General features: G+C 39.9%; 1 protein-coding gene across 1 annotated transcript in view; it reads right to left on the minus strand.

The window, feature by feature from the left end:
* LOC128530283 (citron Rho-interacting kinase) overlaps positions 1-24,482 on the minus strand; it is a 68,299-nt gene that overhangs the window by 12,732 nt on the left and 31,085 nt on the right. The window contains exons 16-28 of the mRNA XM_053504137.1: positions 21,074-21,271; positions 18,630-18,823; positions 18,419-18,554; positions 14,880-14,984; positions 5,351-5,491; positions 5,126-5,233; positions 4,153-4,351; positions 3,688-3,861; positions 3,369-3,392; positions 2,576-2,731; positions 1,537-1,717; positions 443-531; positions 80-184 (exon numbers count right to left, since the gene is read on the minus strand). Coding sequence (XP_053360112.1) covers positions 80-184; positions 443-531; positions 1,537-1,717; positions 2,576-2,731; positions 3,369-3,392; positions 3,688-3,861; positions 4,153-4,351; positions 5,126-5,233; positions 5,351-5,491; positions 14,880-14,984; positions 18,419-18,554; positions 18,630-18,823; positions 21,074-21,271 — 1,810 coding nt within the window. The remainder of the gene's footprint in view (positions 1-79; positions 185-442; positions 532-1,536; positions 1,718-2,575; positions 2,732-3,368; positions 3,393-3,687; positions 3,862-4,152; positions 4,352-5,125; positions 5,234-5,350; positions 5,492-14,879; positions 14,985-18,418; positions 18,555-18,629; positions 18,824-21,073; positions 21,272-24,482) is intronic.

Below are 24,482 nucleotides of genomic sequence, written 5' to 3' on the forward strand. Positions count from 1 at the left end.
TTTTACAATCTCTGTAAGTGCAAACATCTAGACTTATAAGCACAATATAATGCAAATTACATTTTTCCTTTTATCTTACCAGACTTTGCAGTGTTAGTGAGCTCAGAGCCACCCACAGCACTATGCACAATCACTTCACCTTCTGATATATATAGATCAAACTCATCCACTGGCTTCACTGACTCTGTAATGCAGCAGGTCAATTAGAAGGGAATGAACACAGTGCAGCCCATTGTGGTTTTCATACCATGGTACAGTACCTTTATTCTTGTCTTTTTTTCTTGACAATGTAGTATACCAGAATAATTAGTTTGTTGTCATGGTTTACATTATGACACTCTTAACAATAGCTAAATTAATTATAAATTAAGTTTTATGATCTAATACCTGACTACTGTGCATTGTTTGCATTTTTAAGTACATAAGTTTAGAAAATTGTTACCTTCTCTGGGCTCAGTCTCATAGGTAAGAATCTTGTTCCCTTCCAGCACGACATACTTCCTCTCCCAGCCCTGTCCCCGCTTTCCATTCCTACAATCAGGAAGCAAACACACACTTTACAGATAAATGGGTCAAGCTGATCATAAATCACATACTCTCAGGTCAATAAACACTTCCAAAAATTTTAGTTTATCTTTTTTCACTTTAAACTTGAGTTAAAATTTAACAATGAACACAACCAATAATTTTTAATTTAAGCTTAAATTAAAATGTATTTACATCCAATTTATATGAACAGTGTAACAGCAAATATATGATAAACCTACTTTTGGTATAGATACAGTACACTAAACTCCTAGAGGGTGCTCAGATCGGTTAAACTCAAAATATTTCAATATGTAAAAATGTTTTCCTTCACCAGGAAAAGGAACTTTCTGTCATCTACCACACACAATTCCTGTGTTTTTTTTTTTTGTTTGTTTGTTTTTTTTTTTTTGTTTGTTTGTTTTTTTGTGTTCCTTAGCTCAGTACATTTTCTCATAATGAAAAGCACTAAAATATTGATTTGGCCTACAGTACCATATTTCCCATTCTATGTGATTTTTTTTTGCAGCCTAATCATGGCTGCTTCACTGGCTCTTTGGAGGCCGTATTGATCCACAGATTACCACACTTAAAATTCACCTTACAATTTTGACCTGCTCATTTAAAAGTAAAATAAGAATGGAATAAAAATTGTCCAGTTACTTTTTATTCCAATTTGATCAGGGATTGAGGAGGCACAGATCAAAAATGTAATTTCTATATAACATAAGACAAGATTCTATTTAAAAAATAATAATAATAACAATAATAAATATAAATATATAAACTGCATCTGCATCAACTTTATATATATAAAACAATTTTTAGCTGACCCTACAAAATATCATGTGTTTAAAACACTAATACCTATATCTGGTCCGAGGCTTTCATATTTCTTAACTTTTTCCAATGATCCACTTTTGCAAATGCAGTATTTTCCTAGTTGATGTCATCACTTATAACATAAATTATATTACATAATACTGAAGGTGGAACTCAGTGTGTTCAGACCTGGGTTGTTTCATCCAGCCCTCTAGTCTCATGTGTCCACTGGAGTCTTTGAGCTGTATGCCTGAATTGTTGCTCTTCTCCCTGCACAAAGCCTCAGATAGGTGAAGGGCGTATTCAGTAGGGACACCACATGTGGCTGGAAGGTAGGGGGAGCATTTTGGGTGGCACAAAGCATGGCATTCTAATGTAGGAAAGAAAAGTACAGCTTAAACAATAGTATCAAGATAGGGTTACATTGGCACTGGGGCATGGTCGAGCTAGCGCAGTGCGGAGGAAGCAGGTTGACCTGACAGGTAACATATGATGATTCTCACCCATTTCTTATCATTATCAGTCTACATGTGCATGTTTCTTTTCTGCTTTTTTAGAAAGAGGGAGAGAGAGAGAGAGAGAGAGAGAGAGAGAGCGCACTCATATGCATGCACACAGACACTTGAAACTGAATAGAGCAAAAGCTGCGAGTTAGAGTTGGCCCCAATCTGTTACATTTACATTGTTTATAGGCTTGTACTGTTTACATTTTTTGGGTGAGTTTTGGAGCACTAAATGCCCTGAACATTTTAATGTCTTCTTAATGTTTCCATGCCACTCTCTATTGTAACAAAAAAAAAAAGAAATATGCAGAAGTAAGTGGACTGGTGGTGATGAGACACAGGTGAGAATCATCACATGTTACTTTCTGGTTCATCTGCCTTTTCCTGTTCACTGCTGATGCTTGACCACACCTCTGCTGCCAATGTATCATTTTTAAGAATTTAAGAATTTTAAGGTAGGCCTTATCATAACTAGAAAGATTATAAAATATGGCAAATCTAAACAAACAGTGTAAAAACTTAATATTTATATGTATCTTACTGTAATGCCATAAAGTAGCGTGATTTGTCTCAGTTATAAATTTTAAAATAATAACAAACACAATTTAAGAAAGAAAAAGTGTACATAAGTTTTTATATAGGGCTTAATAAAAACAATTAATTTGATTGCATCATACGCATCAGACGCATTTGTGTAAATTGAAAAAGATGTCTTGATCGCATACCAATGCAAGTAGCTGCCTGCCTGGCGAAATGGACAGTGTCTAGGCATACAGTGCACTTGGCTGCCCTCATGTTAAGACCCTGGGTGAAGCGGTGTGGGGTGCTGTGACTACCATGAGTACTGTGGTGAAGCCTCTCCTTTACACGTCGCACATATTCTAAACAGTAAACAGTTCAAAACAGCACAAAATGGTCATTTGAATATCATCCTTTTCCAACCACATTATCCTGTAAACCAAACATACCCACCCCAAACATAAAGATGATAAAAGCTGTCAAACACCCTGAGAATATGTGGTTAAAACAAAGAGACGCTCATGATTTTAAGAGTTGCTCATGATTAGCTGGAGTTGTACTACATGCAGCTTTTTAACTGGAATATAAGATTTATAACATATCACATGATGGAATAGTCTGAGCATGGCCACTGGTTTTTAATAAAAGTCATAACCTGAGGTTACACTTAGAGATAAGCTCACTGTCTCAAATAGCTTGCATTTTTTACGGTGGAAGTGGTCTTGAAATGTAATTAGAACTATATAAAATATGTAAACTAACATACTTACAATTATTGTTATTGGTATTGTAATTGATGTACTACAGCAAATAGTTGCATGATAATATCATATAATAATACGATAAATCATTTATCAGATCAGGTTTACACTGATACTGATTTTGAAGCATAAATGAAACTTCGAATCAAAGTACTGTGCTTTTTTCTTTTCTTGACAATGAGCATATCTTTAAAACAAAAGAAAACAAAAATCCTTATCCTAATGCATAAGAACTTACTTTCAGAAGTGGCTCTCCTAATTTCTGCAGAGAAAAAAGCATGGGAGATAAGAATTGCCAATTTTAAAAGCTGTTTTTTAAGTTTCTCACTGAAAGTAAAACACAGTAAAGTAAGCAAAGATCCTACTGTATAAATTTCTAATGCCATTTGCACAGTGACCCCCTTTATTCTTTTAAGTGAAGGGGATAATAACTGGTCAAATGATTGCTGATTGGTGAAATTGACCAAATACTTCTTATATTTAATATAGTCATTACCTAGCTGGGATGCTTCAATAGGAAGAATCATAAAATCATAAAAATGAGACTGTGTACTAACCATCAGACGCAGATTGATCCTTCCTTCGGCTGGAACTGGATTGTGCCAGGCCGGAAGGGTTAGGCTGGTGGTCAGGGGACTTAGTAGACTTAGTTGACATCATGAGCTGCTGCCGGGCCAGACCAGGAGTGGCAGGAGTACCACCATGTTCCAGTGCTTTATTAAACTGCACTGCTAAAACATACAGTATAAGGCATGAGAAAAGAAATAAATAATAATAACTAATAAATAATATATAAAACAACCTTTAGTAAAACATACACACTTATCGATTGCAAGTGGCTCCTTCTTTAAACATTTTTATCAACTGCCCTTTAATGTTTTGTGGTCTAAGTGATTTACTTAAATTAATAGTCAGGTCCCTTAGATTTTTATGGCTGTAATTATTTGGAGTAGCAGCATGAAGAAATTTATTGATAATCATGATGTAATTATCATCCTAGGTTCATGTATACTACATCACACCCTCTCTAAGTTCCATGCGTGTCTTTTGGAGTGCATCCTCCAGCTCAGAGCAGCGAGCACGTTCTTTATCCAGTGCTGCCTTCATATCACTGTACTGCAGGGGCACAGGGGTCACAACAGGCACAGAGGTTGTCTGGGTCTGACCCTGGGCTGCCAGCGCTGCAAGCAGATCCTCTCGACGCCTGCCACCAAAGATGCCCTGCACACAAACAGAGCCAGAGTGAACCGCCCAGGCCCAATGATCTGTTGATATATATGCTAAAAAGGATCCTAACCATACCCTTACTGTATATAGCTAGGATATTAGGGATTTAGATATTCAATTAAATTTGCTATGTCTATTTGGTTCTTTCATACCTATATAGCTCTGATGCTTGGGCAAAGACTTACATGCAGGCTAATTAAATTTGACAATGCATCATGTCTGTGTGTGCAGCTTTCAAATTTGAGGCATACTACTTCCATGATGCTCAGCCTACAACCACATAACATGATCAAACTGCTCCCCTGCTCAAATAATTACTAATTTCATTTAGCTATTATTAATCACATTACTCTTTTTAAATAACTCAGATATTTTGAGTTATTTTGCAATGTACTGTACCATTTTAGCATTTTCACTATGAAGATTCCAAGCCTTTGTCATTTGTCTTGTTTAAGCAATTTTACACAGACAAGTGAAGTCATACAAACAGTGAATCATCACAGTGTAGATTTACTAAATATAAGCACTCTTCACATTCCACTCAATCCAATCAAGTTAGTGGACAGGAACTAAATGTGGTATAATTAAATAAATATAACCAGATAACTTGCAGCTACGCCCTTCTGTCTGCTTCATGACACAATGCACCATGGTCATGCAAAATTGGACCACACTTATGTGGTTATGGGGAGAGGTAATAGGGGCTTCAGAGATTTTCAGCAAGCAGTTAGTTGGGGGTAATGAGATAAATGCCCAGCAGACTCTGACCTTTTTCTTCTTAGAGGGATGGTCTACCTTGGCCTGCAGGAAGTCTATAAGCTTGGTCTGCTGAGTGATGGTGCCCTCCATCTTCACCTTCTCATGAGAATATGCTGCCTGAAAAAAATGTTGCCATATAGTTTTAATTTTATCTATTGAATTTTCTGTACTGCATTTTATTATTTTTTTATTTATCACACATCAATGAATTCATTAATATTTCAAGTGGTATACCTGTATGTTTTCTAGCTGATACTCCAGGTCTGTTCTCTCTGTTTTCAGTAGGTCTGTCTGGTCCAGGGCATCCTGCAGGCCCTGTGTCAGTCTGAAAATATGACTCTTCTGCATGTCTAGCTGCTGCTGTAGCTTTGCTTGCTGCACATATACATATGCAAAACATAACAGGGGAAGATTTTTGCTTTAGTGTATAGCTGCTGCATGTTGATAAATAAGATTGGATAACTTTTCAATTAATTCTTCTGATATGTCAATGAGTTACTTCACCATGTAACCCCAAGCCATGAATAAACTCCACCATGCTTAGGGTGGAGAACGTCTCGGGTTACTTTGCTGTAACCCTGTTCCCTAAAAAGGCCGGAACGAGATGCTGCGTGAAAACGCCATGGGAAACATCTTGTCATGTTGCCGGTTGTGAAGCCTGTGTGTATCAAACACGCCAAATTTTGCCTTTTATAACCTCGGTCGGGTGACGTCATCTGATGAGACGCACCTGCGGGTTATAAATAGGAGTGAACCGGAAACATTCCTCAGATTAATTTGTCTGAACGGACGTCCGGTCATGTAGGCAGTGCGGCATTGGTACGCAGCATCTCGTTCCCGCCTTTTCAGGGAACAGGGTTACAGCAAAGTAACCTGAGACTCCGTCCACACGAAGCCAGTGCGTTCCCTATCCGATCATTTTTTTGCATAAACACGGCGTCGTCTCAAGAAATATCTGCGTACACACGAAACCACTGAAAAGGTGTAGTATATACGCCAGACCAGTATGGGGCGCTGTAATTCTGCCATAGAGATACACTATACACGGAGAAAAAGACTTTGAGCATGCGCATAACCTTGCGCGCTGTATACGAACCAAGATGGTGTTGTCCATTATCGCTTGTTGCTCATAACAGTTGCATAGAAGCAATAGATTTTGCTGTAATAAAGCTAGTAGGCTTTGTACTGTAGCAACACGAACACAATCATGTAGTCCGCAATTATTGTTGTTGCTGTTACGTGTAACGCAGCCGACAGGTGATGGGATGACATCATCGTTTCACAAAATATACGGATTGGCTGTACACACGAAGACGCAAGGGTGTCGTTTTCAGATTTATCCACTTTGGGACCCGGTTTTAAAAAATAGCAGTTTCAGTCTCCTAAAATGCCGGATCTGTGTGTACGAAATGCCAATACGATGTATACAATGTATACTTATACAGCGAAACGTGTCTCCGTGTGGACAAGCCCTGAGACGTTCCCTTTAAAAGGCTACACTCGGGCCTCAGTGGTAAAGTGCTTGCCCTATCATCCGGAGATCGCTGGTTCGAACCCTGTGTGATGCTGTTTTCCTCTCACAGCCGGAGGCACAGAGAGAGCTAATTGCCCGAGCTTTCTCAGGGGGGAGGGATGAAAGGTACTTGCGCTCCCACATTAATCACGGCTCTACAGCCAATCAGGGCCGAAGGAGCGGCTAGCGCTTTCCTCCGAGTGTGTTACTCCGCCCTTAATGGTGCGTGAGCAAGCAGTTCGAAAAGATGCGGTCGGCTGACGTCACGCGGTTCGGAGGAAACACGCGATAGTCTTCGCCCTCCCGACTGAGTGGTAGTAGTAGCCTTAATGTGGGCGCCCCCTAGTGACGGGAAGGAATTAACCACGACTAAATTAGGGAGAAAATTGGAAAACCCCCTCCCAAAAAAAAAGGCTACACTCGATGCTGCGTGAAACGCTATGGGAACGAGAGTACCAACGTCACCGCACTGCAAGTGTCTGGACCCCAAGGTTGTGTAGCGTGTGCGCACAAGGCCAAGAAGGTCTCAGAACTATGCCTGGGCAGCTAACTCGAGGACCCGTGGGCCCGGACTAGCATGAACATCCAGACTATAAATGTAACAAATGTGTGCGGAGAGGACTAACGCTCCGCATCACGCACTTGCTGCAGGGGAATACCTCTTGCTAGTGCAATAGATGAGGCGATCCCCCTGGTTGAATGAGCCCTGATTCCTAAAGGCGAAGTGAGGGTTAGGGTTAGACTTAGACTAGGGTTGACTTAATTGGTCCCATTCAGGGACCGAAAGTGAAGGTTTCGGGGATGAAATATCCCCAGGGCGCCATCAATTAGAGGCGCAAACGCTGTTGATGGACCCTCGCCAAGACTCCCGGGAGCAGAGCTATCAGGAAAAACGCATAAAGGCGTAACCTGGGCCACGTACGGACCAAGAGTCAGAGAGTAGCAAAGGGGACATTTGCTGATCTTGCGAGGCAAAGAGGTCCACCTCTACTACATTAAATCTCTCCCAGATTGACTGACTACTTTGGGTTTCCATTCCCCATGTGTCAGAAATTGACTGGACAGTACAACTGCTCCCACATTCATATGCCCTGGAATGTAATTTGCCCTGCGAGAGAGGAACTTGGTGTGCTAGCTATTTAGCGGCGCAAGCACAGTCCGCCCTGGCAATTAATATATGAGACTGCCATAGTGGTGTCCACCCGCACTAAGACATGGTAGCCTCTCAACTGCTGGAGGAAGTGCTTTAGGGCCAGAAATAGAGCCATCATTTTGAGGCAGTTGATGTGCCGCGCGAGAAGAAGGCCTCTCCAGCCCCCTTGGGCTGGACGGTCATCTAAGACCGCACCCCAGCCCGTGAGGGAAGCGTCTGTCTTTTGCATCTGGGACGACAAGACGAACTTAGAGTGGGACCCAGAGTCAAAAACCGGGGTCTGAACCACATAGGAAGGGTATGATGCACCTGGCGCGTAACCCATATTGGGGATTGGCCTAGAGTGAAATCTCCTGTCTTAGCCACAACTGAAATGCTCTCATGTGCAGAAGGCCCAAAGGTGTCACCGTGGATACAGCTGCCATGAGAGCTAAGATCTCTGAAAGTGATGGTCACTTTCTGGTCTAGCTTGATTTCCTTGTAGAATGGATTCGACTTTTGGGTCTCAATCCTAGAGACAAAGATGAGCTAGGACGACATGCTAATGTCAAAGCACTAGCTACTGAGACTGGGACAGCCAGTTGTCTATGTAATTCAAATACGGATGCCCTGAAGTCGTAAGAGCCAGAACTACATTCATGCATTTTATAAATGTGCGGGTGAGAGAGCTAGACCAAATGGAAGGACCCGATACTGGTAAGCTTCGCCCCCAAAAGCGAACCTTAGGAACCTCCTGTGTTGTGGCAATATTTCTATATGAAAATAAGCGTCCTTCAATTGATTGTCACAAATCAATCGCTTGGTAGGATTTGAGAGCAATCATTTTGACAGTCAACATTTTAAAGCTGTATTTATTAAATAAAAAAATTGGACGCAGCCCCCCATTCCTCTTGGGAACCAAGAAATACAGAGTGTTGTAGTAGCCTGACTCACTGTCTGGTAGGGGAACATGTTCCATGGCCCCATTCCCTAGCAACTGCTGTCAGCAGATGTGCACTTTCCGGTTTCATGGAAGTGGAGACCACACCATTGAAACGCAGAGGGTGATGTGAGAACTGAATCCTGTAGTTTCTCTCCACAGTGCTTAGTACCCAAGGAGATATACTCGGCAGTAGCTTCCACGCTGCTAGTTTCTTAGAAAAGGGCAGAAGTCGGGCTTGGTTAAACGTGAGGGAGGGGATTTCGATTTTAGATGTTCGGCATCCTGAAACATGGCAGGAAAAAAACGAAGAACTAACACTTTACTGGAGACTGGTGTTGCCTGAAACACCAGTGGTGGCGGAGCAAAAACACCGACCTCCTGGACGTGTCAGGGAGAACACTACATTCTTGAAAGGAATTTTGCGTGCCTCTCCCCATTGGGGGGCCACCCCCATGGTCCTGGGCACATGAGCCTCAGGGCTTCTTTGTGAAGAAGACAATATGCCAGTCTGACCTCTTTTGAGCTGGATTGTGTGCTGTGTCGCACCCCAATCTTTACGAGGGGATGGCCGGCTCAAAAACACTCTCCTTGTGTTTCACGCCTCACAAGAGTCAGACCTGGTCGAGACTGGGTGGCCGACAGTCCCGACTCTTAAGCACGGCGGTGAAGGAACTTCCCGAAGGCTTGTTCATATAACTTAGCCTCATAAACCCAGTGGCAACCGAGTTAACGATATCGCCAAACAGGCCGGAAGGCGAGATAGGGGCATCCAGGAGGAATGCACGATCCTTATTCTTGATGCGCCTGAAATTCAGCCACAAGTGCCTTCCTGCTAAAACCATCGCAGCCATAAAATGGCCGATAGCACGAGCCGTCTGCTTTGTTGCACGCAGAGACAAGTCTGTGGCCCGGTGTAATTCCAATACGCCTTATTTATTTATTTATTTCTTGAAGAGCCCTGCCAGTGCTCAAGTCTCTTAGCCGGTCAGCATGGTAGGCCTGGAAGACCACCATGGTGTGCAATGGAGCACCAACCTGACCTGCTGCCTGAAAAGCTTTTCCCTCCAGGGAAGATGAAAGTCTACACAGCTTGAAAGGAAGTATCAGCTTTTCAGGAAGGGTGATGTCCCAGGAGAGAGATAGCCTGGGAGTGTCTCTTCTATTTGGGCATTATCATATAACTCCGTGCTTCCACATCAACTATATTTAAACAAATAAATAAGTCGATGGCCGGAAACACGGGATAATACAGCTTATTATTTATTTATATATATATTTTTTTTTTTCAAGTGCTTGGAGGCTGTTTCCATCTCCGCGAAAGCAAGAGAGGATGTTTATCCTTGCCCATTTACAAGAAGCGCAGGGCGCGCTTGAGAGTGGACAGAGGGATTTCCCGATCCAACGAGGAAGTGAGAGATAGGAGTTTTAAATTCGTCTCTCATAGCTCTGCCGGATACAGCTTTAAGCCCCACAGATACGCGCGGCCCGAAGCATCTCAAGGAATGCAGGGCGTGCGCGAGCACTTTAATCGAAGCAGTAAAGTGTAGAGATCGTCCTCCGATATTGATTATCACACACGGAGGGACATCTCCCTCCCTCTGAATGTGGGAGCAGATTTACTGTCCAGACAAGCTGTGACACACGGGGAATGGAAACTTCACCTCAACGTAGTCAGCCAAATCTGGGAAAGATTCATTACAGCAGAGGTGGACCTCTTTGCCTCCCAAGAGACAGCACAATGTCCCCTCCACTACTCTCTAACTCATCCAGCTTTCCTGGGTCTGGACGCGATGGGCCATAGGTGCCCCAATTTACGCCTTTATGCGTTTCCTCCAATACCTCTGCTCCCGGGAGTCCTGGCGAGAGTCTGTCAACATGGTTTGCACCTCTTACTGATAGCACCCCGTTGGCCGGCTAGAGTATGGTTCTCGGATGTAATATCTCTCCTCAGTGGGTCACCTTGGATGATTCCAGTGAGGAGGGATCTTCTGTCTCAGGCACAGGGGACAATATTTCATCCCCGACCCGAGCTTTATTTATTAAATAAAAAAATTGGACGCAGCCCCCCATTCCTCTTGGGAACCAAGAAATACAGAGTGTTGTAGTAGCCTGACTCACTGTCTGGTAGGGGAACATGTTCCATGGCCCCATTCCCTAGCAACTGCTGTCAGCAGATGTGCACTTTCCGGTTTCATGGAAGTGGAGACCACACCATTGAAACGCAGAGGGTGATGTGAGAACTGAATCCTGTAGTTTCTCTCCTGTAGTTTCTCTCCACAGTGCTTCTCTCCACAGAACCTTCATGTTTGGCCCCCTGAACGGGACCAACTAAGACAAGCTGGTCTTCCAGCCAGCGTAATTGACACTATTTTAGCCGCTAGATCTCTCTCCACTAGGAAAGCTTATGCCCTCAAATTGAATGTTTTCGAAAGTTAGTGCATGACGAAGCAGGTAGACCCAGTCCACTGCCGAATTGTTTCAGTGCTGGAGTTCCTGCAAGATAACTTGTCCTCGGGCTTGTGCCCTAGTACCCTCAGGACGTACGTGGCCACTATTTCAGCCTGGCACGTTCCAATCGAGGGGGTTACTGTTGGAAAGCACCCTTTAGTTGCCCGTTTCATTTGTGGAGCTAAACAGTTGAGGCCACCCATTAAAGCCACGACCCCTACATGGGATTTATCTATCATGCTCGAAGGTCTAATTGACACTCCTTTCGAACCGCTAGAGTCAGCACCTGACAGGCTTCTGACTCTTAAGATGGTTTTGCTTATGGCCATTACCTCTCTCAAGAGGATTGGAGATCTGCGCGCCTTGTCAGTTTTCCCATCTTGCCTGGACTGGGCTAGTCAAGGCCATTCTGCATCCTCACCCAAACTATCTTCCGAAAGTTTTATTTTCAAACATGCACCCTGTTGTTCTTGAACCCTTCTGTCCTCCGCCTTTTACAGCTTCGGGGCAGGAGAAACTTCACCTACTGTGTCCAGTATGGCTCTTCAGATCTACGTCCACCGCACCAGCCAATGGCGTAAATCAGAGCAGCTCTTTATATGCTATGGGGGCCGCAACCGGGGGGTGGCCGCCACTACACAGACCTTGTCACACTGGGTGAGAGATGCTACTGCTCTCTCCTATGAAGCGCGTGGGCTCACTTTGCCTCTAGGAATCAGGGCTCATTCAACCAGGGGGATTGCTTCATCTATTGCACTAGCAAGAGGTATTCCCCTGCAACAAGTGTGTGGCGGGGCGGGCTGGTCCTCTCCGCACACATTTGTTAGATTTTATAGTCTGGATGTTCCTGTCACTCCAGGCTCACGAGTCCTCGAGTCAGCTTCCCAGACATAGTTCTGAGACCTGTCGGCCTTGTGCGCACACGCTACACAATGCGGGGTCCAGACACTTGCATTGCGGCGACGTTGGTATCCTCGTAATTGTGTAAAGCTGCTTTGCGACAATGACAATTGTTAAAAGCGCTATACAAATAAAATTGGATTTAATTGAAGGAAAATGTTTATTTTTTTCATCATTTAGCTGGTTGAAAAGAAATATTTAGAAGAAAATATTTTAAAGTACATTTTTATGTATAGTGCTCAAACTATTGATGTATTTGTATTTATACAGACAGAATGTTGTGCCAACATTGGGCCAGCCTTGCCATTAGCTACTGAATTAATGTTGGGCCAACACTGAGCCAACCTTGCCATAATCTACTAAAACAATGCTGTGCCAACATTGGGCCAACCTTGCCATTATCTACTGATCCAATGTTGGGCCAACATTGAGCCAACCTTGCCATTATCTACTGTACCAATGTTAGGCCAACCTTGTGATTATCTACTGAACCAACATTGTGTCACCAATGGGCCATCATTGGGTTAAAAGACAAAATGACATTGGGCCAACCACTGATGCTTACATTGCCCCAACATGTGCACTGCCGTTGGCCCAACAATAGCCCTGTGCTGTGTGCTGTCTGGGATATAAATGCAAGAGTTAGAGTTAAATTAATGCAATTAATTCACATGAGATTCGAGATGTTTAGGAGAATAGGGGGTTTAAATTAAATAAAATAAATATTAATCAAAATACTGAAGTATAAATAAAATTTCTTTTACTTAGATGAAATGTTAACAACTTAAAATAAATCATTACAGTATAGCACTGTTAAAATTTTAGTGTTTTTGTGTGAACTTGTAAACTGTGTTCAGGCCTCCAACACTTGTTTACCTACTGTAGATGTCCCTAACCCGCGCTACCTGGGCCCGGCCATCTCATCAGGTGCCATTTATCTAGCCTCATCTTACCAAAACAATCTGAGAGTGATCTTCTGCAAGGGACATGTTGTGCAAAAGTCGGGAGAATTGCAACGGCAGTTCTAATAACAAATAGGTTTTTAAAGAAGCATAAAGGTTACAAAAACTGTTGCATAATCTGTATACATACAGTGCATATTGCAGTGTATACAACAGCAGAGCATACATCATTTTGCCATATGTCATTTTGTCCATTGACCCAACATGTGCTTATTGGTGGGGCCAAAAAGAGGTACATTTTGGCACAACTTTGGTTCAGTAAATAATGGCAAAGTTTAAAATCGGAAAATTAAATTAGACTCATTTCATCATCTGCAATCATACGACAACTGGTTTATACTGTATCTCCAGAAATGTATTCATTGATATTATTTGTGATAAAATGATTACATACTAAGAAAATATATGTAACCATTATGATGATAAATTACAAAATAAACACCTACTGTAGTACAAACACATTTTCTCTTAGCAAGGTGGATGAAAATAAATGCATACAAACAAAGTACCCATTGGTATTCAACTTGGTACGTTTACCATCAGCTTGGTCACTGTAGCTCAGCTGTTCTTTATTATCATTATCTGCCTGATCAACATTACAGCATCTTTGAAAAACCGTGACTCTAGTATGTGTAAATACATCAATAATTTGAGCATTGTACCTTCAAATGTACTTCAAAATATGTTCTTCAAAATATTCCTTTTTAACCAGCAAAATTATGAGAAAAATAAACATTTTCCACATTTGGCTTAACATAGTTTAACAACAGTTCCGGTTTTATAGTACACAAATTTTCGACAGATAAAACAAAGTAAACACAGCAATTGAAACTGTAAATAACCTGGCAAAATTGTCAAATATGTTTCACATGCTGACTACTTCAGTACAGTACATATATTTAATAACCGCATAACCATGCAAAAATGCACTGCCCAAGAGCAAAACAAGATATTCGGTATACAGTATTAACCCTTCTGGCACTTACTATGGCAACAATCCCTATGGTTCTAACGATGCTAAAGCTTATATACCTCATATGAGCTTCTGATGTGATGGTATCATTGAGAGATCCTTCTGAACAAAGCTTGAGCAATATAATTTTATTTCCAATTATAAACCTTGCCATTATTTACTGAATCAATGCTGGGCCAACCAATCTTTGGGCCCACCAATAAGCAGGCCACAGACAAATGACGTTGGCCCAACCACTAATGCCAATATGGGCCATGCACTGCCTTTTCCTCAATGTTGGGCTGATGTGGAAGCACTAACAAAACGTTACCAAACTTTTGCTGATGTTGTGCCAACAACGTAGTGCTATCTGGGTTAGTTAGTCAGTTTTACCAATTTCTCTGGTTGTTTTATTTTCTTTATGCATGGGAATAATTTCGGCCACAGGCTACTGTATGTCTTCTGACATAGTTGTTTAAGAGATAAGAAATTACTAACTGCATCAGTTAGGGTTAAATAACTTGTTGCCCGCTGAACCATAACTGCAATAATTATCCTGTGGAAGGCCTAGTTAAATCTTGGCCAGGTCATTTATATAAAAGAAATACAATTTATATAATTTTGGAAAATGACTTTTCCAATTTAGAGATTTTCAACTGCTGTTATCTCAACTGGACTCATGTCAAGCTTCATTATTCTATTAATTCATTTTGTACGTATATTAATTTATTTCTTTTTAATATTTCAAGAAACAATAGAATAAAAAACCTAGCTTCTATTATATGGCAAAAAGTGCTGAAAATAATTACCTTTAGCACAATACCATAAAATGAGGTTGATTACAAATAATTACAGGAGATTATTTAATTTAAAGTTTTTTACTTTACAATATATCTACAATAATAACTAGTACCTCATCCACCAGCCTCTGGTTAAGCTCTCGCTCGGTTTCCAGTTTTTGCTGCAGGCTGCATGCATTCATCTCCAACATGGAATGCTTCTTCTCCAGGTCACTCAGCTAAAGGAAATTTAAGGAAAATAGCATTCATTTTTACATTTCAATACCCCACCCTGCTTTATGAGTTTACATTTGTTTAGCTAAATATATTGAAAGTAAATAGCAAAATATATCTGTAAAATTGTGCAAGGATCTTTTCATGTATAAATCAGTCATAGCAATCTATGCTCACTCAGTGCTTGATATTAACATGTTTCTGCTTGATAGGAGCAAATAAACTCTGTGTTCTGTGAAATTTCTCATGCTGTTGTTTGCTTAGTAATGTAAACAATAAATAATTCTTTATCAATTTCTTTTATTTTTCCATTATTATTGTTACCATCCAGTAGCCAATGCACTGCTTAAAGTAAGTCAACTAATCAAAGTTATTGTGCCTGATTTCGCCAATCGGAGGTTGTGTTCCAGATTTATTGACTAATAAGTTTTTGAAATCCTGGCCTAATATGTTCCTTCCACCACCTAAAAGTGGCAGCAGAAAAAACAGGCAATATAACAAACGTTAAATAAACAGACAGTAAAAAAAAAAAAAGGGACATGTTGTGCAAGAGTAAACAGTAAAACAGTAAAAAAGGCTAAGGGCTACAAAGTTAGAAAGTTTAACAACATTTCAAACCACATTAGGGACTTTTTTCAAAGTAGCTAATAACATTTTGGACAGGGTTTAGCTACTTTCTTTGGAGGAGATTCACCAAGGCTGCCAGATATAAGAATGCCCCGCAGGCAGGAACATGAATGAGATGTGCATGAAGACATCAGAGATCCCCATGAAAATTACAAATCCCTGTTTACTTAAGAAGCTTCTTCTTTGTTGTAGAAGTTTTTTAATTATATTATATGAAAAAAAAAAAATAATTCAATAAAATAAAAATAGTATTTTTCTTGATGTCCAAGATCCAAGCTTTGTCTTTCCCCTCAGAGCAAAGGTTCTCCCCATGCTGCACATATATGCAAGTATTTTATACTACTGTACCTATATCTTCTTTTTTGTCTTTCAGCTGTTCCCTTTCAGGGGTCGCCACAGCGAATCATCTGCATCCTCTTCTCTCACACCAACTAACTTCATGTCCTCTCTTACTGCATCCATAAATCTCCTCTTTGGTCTTCCTCTAGACCTCCTGCCTGGCAGTTCAAACCTTAGCATCCTTCTACCGATATATTCTCCTCTGAACATGTCCAAACCACCTCAATCTGGCCTCTCTGACTTTATCTCCAAAACATCTAACATGGGTTGTCCCTCTGATGAACTCATTCTTGATCCTATCCATCCTTGTCACTTCCAAAAAGAACCTCAACGTCTTCAGCTCTTCTACCTCCAAATCTGCCTCCTGTCTTTTCTTTAGTGCCACTGTCTCTAAGCCGTAGAGCATGCTGGTCTCACGACTGTACTGTACACCTTTCCTTTCATTCTCCCTGATACTTTTTTATCGCACAACACACCTGAAACTTTTCTCCACCCATTCCAACCTGCCTGTACCCGCCTCTTTACCTCCTTTTCACACTCTCTGTTGCTCTAGACCGTTGACCCTAAGTACTTAAAATCCTGCACCTTCTTTATCTCTGCTCCCTGTATCCTCACCGTTCACTTGGGTTATATTATTTACACACATGTATTCTGTCTTACTGCAGCTAACCTTCATTCCCCTGCTTTCCAGAGCATACCTTCATCTCTCCAAATTTTCTTCCACCCGTTCCCTGCTCTCGCTATAAAGCACAATGTCATCTGCAAACATCATAGTCCATGGAGACTTATGTCTAACCTCATCTGTCATCCTGTCCATCGCCAGAGCAAACAAAAAGGGGCTTAGAGCCGATCCTTGATGCAGACCCACCTCCACCTTGAACTCTTCTGTCACACCTACAGCACATATCACTACTGTCTTACAGCTTCTGTACTACTGTACCTATATCTGGGTGTTTTAATAAAACATCTACACCTTAATAGCATTCCTTCTAAGATATATAGCATGACATAGCATTCTGGGATAGGCAATAGCTCAGCAAGAAGCCTTAATGGAACAACATGTACTGAAATCAGGGCATCTCAAGCTGGGCACATTTGCCTCCATTGCCTGTTAAAAGCAAGTTCCCTCCAGTGAGCCCAGGGGCTATCCCCTAGTCTATGTCCACTTCTCCCCACTATTATTGTCCTAGGAAATTAGTCTCGCTTTGAACTAGCGTCCTTCTCCCAGGTACAACGTTTATACTCTCTTTCCCCATGAGAGCGAGAGAGAGAGGGAGAGAGAGACAATGAAAAGGTATACAGTACTGTGCAAAAGTCTTTAATATTATCTTCAGTAGAAACTTTGTTATATATGTTTATCATGTTTGCATTATTATATAAAAAAACATTTAATATTTCCACATTTAATTACAGTAAGTAGTTGGGGGGGAGGGGTAGAGATACAGTAAAGTAGCAGTTCTTCATGGTAACATTAAGATAGTCAATACATAGATGCAAGGTAATAGATCCTTTTCAGTGATTATGCTTTTTTTATTTTTTATATTTGTTAGCATTATATTCATATGATATTTTATAATATATTATATTCAGGAGAAGGATGCAAAGTTCTAATTCCTGCTAAGAATTATCCCCAAAAAGTTGAAATATATAAAAAAAATAATGTATTAATCATAAAATTATTTGGGGGGTTTATTGGTTTAATCATGATTGATGTAACATAATGTCTGCACAGTAGCTTTAGCAAAATAATTCTAAAAGGTTTATAGCTGCTAGCAGCAATAAAAAAAGGGTTTATCTCAGCTTTTTTAAGATTAACCAAACTGTGATAATTGCCATCTGCTGTCAAGACAGAACTGGTGACTGGCATAAACCCAATAGCAGATTCAGACCCGCAGAAGTTTAGATGATTTATTAAGTAGAGTCAAGTTGGCAGAATAATGCACCTTTAAGCAATGAATCAGCATTCTATGAGGGGAACTGTGGTGAGTCTATGTACAGGATGACTTCCTGGGTGAATCACATGAGATAGATCCAGACACATAAGATATCCAAAAGACAGGCAGGGTCATGCACAGACCACGATACTGTATACCCTAGCGTGATACTCTGATAATGAGGCTCTCTGCGTTCTTTTAAAGCCAAAGGTTGATTACCTGATGGATTTCAGGCATGTACTAATTAACTCGTAGCGTAGATAGAAAGCCTGTTTTGGAGTCATAACCTGGATATGCCCGGCTGATCAAGCTGGCTTGTGACACCATCTGCAGTCTATAAACTTTGATTATTATTATTATTATTTCACATGATCAAATTTGAAAACAGTGATAATTCTGAAATAATTCTATTTTCTATTTATGGTAGATATATTAAAATTTATTTAATTATTGAAACTAAATAAATAAAAATGCTTGCATTGGATGTGTAGATGCAAGTCTTGATGTAAGATATAACAAACAAAAAGGTAAAGACATACTGTATCAGAGAGGCCTTCTGCTTTGAGTTTCTGGTCTTTCAGGGCTTGCTGCAGCACTAGGATCTCAGCCTTGTGTTCCTTTACTGCCAGCTCAACAGCCTGACGAGACTCAGAGCTCCGTTGGTCAGCACGCAACCTTAATCACACAAAGTAAGAGGGTCAGAGAACTGTCTACTGAAATATTTGCATATGTGTATTTGTGCATTATAACCTATTCTGTTTTTCATTATCCAGCTGTCTCTGTATTTCGCGAGCCCTGCGTTCAGCCTGGTTCTTCTCCTCCTCCAGAGCTGTCCTCCAACTCTCCCACTGCCTCTCCTTTTCCAGCAGCTCATCATTCAGAGTCTCTAGCTCTAGCACCTGCTCTTCCAGCATGGTACATGTTGTCTTCAGGGTCTCTATGTTCTGTACACGCACACACACAAACACACACATACACACACACGCACACACACACACGCACACACACACACACAAACACGCACACACAAACACGCACACACACACACACACACAAACACGCACACACACAAACACACACATTCATTAAAAATTCATTCTGGCTTATTGACTATACATCAGATAATTAAGAGGTGATATGAGATGGGGTTACATTATCTAACAGTAGGGTGTCTGCATAGGAAGGAGGTCATTTTAGTACAAGCTAGATAAGTAATTGATAGTGTCACACTTATGCTTATGTGAACTCTCTCTCTCTCTGTTCAGTAACCTAAGTGTTTCTGTCTGTGTGTGTGTGTGTGTGTGTGTGTTGTTGCCATAAGCAGAAACCAAGCTGAGGTGGGTACTGTAAGCTGTAAAGCTGCAACATGGCTTGTTTTGAGATTTCACACACTTCAACAGTTTTTTTTTTTTTTTTTTTGTAAACAGCTTCCACTTAAACATTTAATACGCTAACAAGAAATTTATAAATACACTTGACACAAAGTTATTATGTCCTAATAGCCTTAAAATTTAAGATTTAAGATAGGTCAACCTTTTTCTTAGTTCATATAATTAAATACAACTCCTGTGTTGGGTCATGGGGTGCCTACTCACTGACCCAACCCCCCAAGGTGCACAAAGCCACCATGCATGTGCTAATTCAGGCTCAACAATAAAATATAATTAATTAAATAAAAAATAGTTGACTAAACTACAGTAAGTAACATAATATGAAAGGTGACTAAATTAAAATAATATGTTAGAATTGTTGACTAAAATAAAACAATATATATAAAAATAATACATATATTAGTCAGGCCTGGTTAGCACTTGGATGGAAATGGCATGGTGGTTAGGACTTCTGCCTTGAGAGTTGGGGGTTTAAATCAAGAATCTGGAGTTTGCATGTTTCTTTTGTAACTTGTATGGATGTGTGTTTGTGCCCTGCGATAAGTTGGCACTCTATGACCCAACACAAGATAAAAGTATAGAGAAGTGTCATTTTTTTCATTGGACAATTTCATGTCGTGTAGACATTTTTTGTGCTTAAAAAACACAATCTATTTAATTGTGTCAATATAAAAAATGTTTGTTGACCTAACATAAAGTATGAAGGTAATAGAACATAATAACTCTGTTCCAGGTGTAAATTTCATGTTAATGTATTAAAATTGTTTAGTTTACAAAAGACATTTAAAAAGAGTGAGCAATTCTGGATTTACAGTGCAAGTATGCTGTATTTCATGAATTGTGTACTGCCAAAATCATTATGTAAATACAAATTAGTATTCATTTTCATTGTGCATTGGGGCAATGAGTGTTGTCCTGGTATGATATAAAATTTCCCTATTACATTTGTATTAATAAAATTATAATTAAAATATATTAAATAAAACTTTGCTACAGTTTATAATGTAGGTAATTACAAATCTAGAGCAGTTTTGAGTTATTTACAGTGGAATGAATAAAGACAAAAAAATTATCATTATTACTCCTTCCTACAGTAAATTCTTAAGTACACATAACATTAAAATATTGCTTTAAGATGTACTGGGTACAACTGGCACAGCTCTATGACAGGTTTTAGTCCTGTATGTTGAAATAACAATAAATTAGATGAAGGAGGCAAAGAAAGAGAAAAGAAATGTAAACGAGGTTCCACATATATCCATGCAGGCTTATAGATGCCCCTGCAATGTCCAACCAGCTTTGAGCAGAGGGTACCTGAGAGTGTGGATGACACATCTCTCCTTCCCACAAGTGCCTATGATTACCATTTGCTTGTGTTATACAACAGCCAGCACTGAGACAGCACACACCCACATAAACCACCTCCCACACACATGCAACAGCTCGTATTCCTTATACACATACACACACATATGCACAGGCAAATTCACACAGCCTCTGCTCTTCTATACACCATCTTTTTTATGATGCTGTGAAACAAAGGACATATTATTTTGAATATTATAACTTGTCAAGAGTCACTTGTGGAGGAATTGAAATTATTTATTCTTTTCTTTCCTCCATTTCTATCATTTTTGTGTTTGTTTGGGAGCATGGCTGCATTTCCACAAACTGTCAATCACCCCCTAATTATTTACATACAGTAAACGTGATGAAAGATACTAAAAAGGGTTATTATATATAAAAAAAAAGGGAAACATATTCTGTATGTGGGTGCATATACATGTCTGTGTATGTGTTTACTTGTTTCTGGTTGTTAAGATGCATCTCTCTGTCAGCCACCTCTCTTCGCAGGCGATCCACTTCTTGGCTGAGCTGCAGTCTCTCCTCATTCTCATCTGTGGCTTCATCTAGCTGCTTGGAAAGGTAGAAGTTCTGTCTGTTCAACTCAGCATTTTCCTGTGTCAGCTGAGTTAACTGCTCCTCCAGGTCAGTGATGACCTAAACACAAGTAGCCAAGAAAATGTGAGAGATTCACAGCATGGCAAGTGAACTAAACAACATTACATACACTCTAATGTCAGCTATACTTCCTAAATGAACTTCTTGTCTGCGGCGCCTGGGATGGCCTTCATAAGAGCCAGTTTCATTATGGTGCTTGACGGGTTTTGCAAATGCACTTGACAATACTGTTCTTGCTAGAACTATTACAGAAAGGCTGACCTCTCTGTCTTAAAATAACAACTAACTGTTGTTTTTGTTGTTGTTACATAATAACCTAATCCCATATGTGTTATTTTATAGTTTTGAAATCCCCAGTATTGTTGTAGAATGTAGAAAATAAATCACTAAACAAAACCAAAGAAATTTGCAAGTGACCCCAAACTTTTGAATGGTAGTGTATATAACCTAAAACATAATTAAGAAGCACTAAAAAAAAAAAGAAAAAATTCAATGGCCGGGAACCAATGGTTATACAGTGCCGGTGAAAGGCCTGAACCCTCTTCCTTATTTCATTAATTTTTTTCTTGCATATTTGTCACACTTTGATGATGAACTGTAATTAACCAATTTTTTTGGAATGCTGAGTTAAATTTCATTTGCCATCAAAATCAAAAAATCACTTAAATAGAACCGGTCTGACAAAGTGAAAAACTCTAGAAGACTCAAAAAGCATCATCAAAAAGCAACACATCATGCCAAGCACTTGACATGTATCAATCTGGAAAAGGTTACAAAGCTATTTCTAAGGCTTTGAGACTCCAGTGAACCATGGTGAGAGCCATTATTCACACACAGTGGTGAACATTCCTAGGAGTACCCGGCCAACCAAAATTACTCCAAGAGCCCAACGACAACTCATTCAGGAGCAACATCTAAAAAACTGCAGGCCTTACTTGCCTCAGTAAAGGTCAGTGTTTATGATTTAACAATAAGAAAGAGACCGGGCAAAAATTAATTCTGTGCTCTACCAGAAAATCTCTGGTAAAATTCCCAGCCATCAGATTGTGACTTCAAGCTCAAGTGCACTTGGGTTATCCAGCAGGACAATGATACATACCAGCAACTCTACTGCTGATTGGTTTAAAAAAGGTAGTAATAATAATAATAGTAGTAATATATAAATAAAGGAGTGGCCAAATTCTGAAAAAAGAGTGCACCAAAGTTCCTTCACAGGTTGATTGCAGTTGTTGCCACCAAGGATGGCACAACCAGTTTTTTGGTTTTGGATGCTTAAACTTTAGTTCAGGTTTTATTTATTTATTTGTTTACATAGGGTTTATCTTTGTGCAATATTAAAGTTAGTTTGATGATCTGAATCATTTATTTACGTAGATGTGACAAATATGAAAAAAATCTGGAATCAGGGTAAATACTTTTTTCACAGCACCACATACAGTACATATATAAAATATTAAATAAATTATGTATCTGACTGAGGAGTCAATTTATTCTCAGTAATAATTTAGTGATCAGCACCCATTCAACAATGGAAAAGTGGCAGCATTTCTATACATATATATCAGTATATATCAGTATATATCATGCAATTTTAAATCACAATCAACAAACTGCAAAACATAACTGCTCTCTATTTAATACTTCCTATGTTGATTATTGTAAACCTTCAAGTATTCATAATCAAGCAAGTGCATAACATTTTAAGGATGTAATACAAAGGTTTAGGAGAAACAAACTTCAAAACATAGCAACAGGGTTGTGTTGTCACACAATCTGATTCTGGCTCATCTGGAAGAAACTCAAACTGCTTTTGTGTGGGTAGATAGTAAAAGTAGGGCAACAAGATAAGTAGAGAAAGATATCTATAGATTAGATAACAATAACGAGAAAATCAGTGTCATAATTTGTCAGCAGGTCAGCAGCCATTTTGTCTGGCACACTTTCTGTGGCAGCCATTTTGACTTTGAGATCCACTAAAAAAGGCAGCGACATTTTCTGTGTTTCCTTTCTTGCCTTAGAAAGACTGACCTCCCCTGCTTCTGCCGGTTTCTACACTGTTGACTCTGTCTGATGTTTCACATTGAACAAGTAACCCACAGATTCTGTACCTGGATTAGCAGCTAAACTAATTAGCCTTGTTTGGAATTGCTTTATTAGCTTACTCACTCATTGTCTATACCGCTTTATCCTGTGTACAGGATTGCGGGTGGCCTGGAGCCTAGGAGACATACTGTAGAGCACAGGGTACACCCTGGACAGTCCATCCATTGCAGGGCACACATACACAACTTACACACTCATTCACACCTTACAGGCACTGTGGGAACACCAATTAGCCTAATCTGCATGTCTTTGGACTGTAGGAGAAAACCCATCAAGCACGGTGAGAATCAAGTTGACTCTGACCAAGTGCTGCTTGGCAGGTGTGCCCTGGCAATTATATTGATGCATGCATGATCGTCACCAACGTCTCTCAGTTTGGGAGGCTGCCTGCAGTCCCTGTTTAGTCTCTATAGTGTCTCGCTGCATTGCTTGTTCCTGTCCCTAATTTCCTGTTGCAGTCCATTTGCCAACCTAACACCAAGTTCCAAGCACAAAGTCCACCAGCAAGCATTTAGTGTCAGTTATTATACTCCCTCCAATGTCATTATGTTGTCACTTGTACTTAGTGCAAACGTTTATTCAAATTCTCCTGATCCTTTCTTGCTTTTGGGTACTACCTGTCTGCCTGCTTTTTGCCACCCAGAGATGTTGTAGAATAAAAATACTTTTAAAATTGAAAAAGTTTAAAATCAATAATTATGTAGCTGTAGCCTAAGAGATCTGTAATCTCTAGAATTTATTTCACCCAAATTAGGAAAAAATGTTTGGTAACAGGGTTTTATGTAAGAATTTACACAATAAAATTGTATATTATGACACAGAAAATAGTTAGATACTGTAGTTGTATCTTTTAAATACTGAAGGACTATAGTGAAAAGTCATATCAGTTACTAATGCTTTTTCCTAAAGTTGTGTGAAGTCTTATTCAAAGTTCGGTAGTGTAGTGTGACAGTTATTAGAACACCTAGGACATGGAGTAATACATATTGTTAAATGTCCCAGTGTTGTTATGCTCTACTGTATATAATCTTGTAGTCTAATTAGTCCAATCATGAGCTTGGTAAGAAGTAACTGCTGTATAACACAACATAATTATTGTCTTGGCTCAGACAGTTGCAGTGAGTTGTATGTACTGGGTGGAATTTGT

Source organism: Clarias gariepinus, chromosome 9, assembly GCF_024256425.1.
Source record: "Clarias gariepinus isolate MV-2021 ecotype Netherlands chromosome 9, CGAR_prim_01v2, whole genome shotgun sequence".
Classification (NCBI taxonomy): domain Eukaryota; kingdom Metazoa; phylum Chordata; class Actinopteri; order Siluriformes; family Clariidae; genus Clarias; species Clarias gariepinus.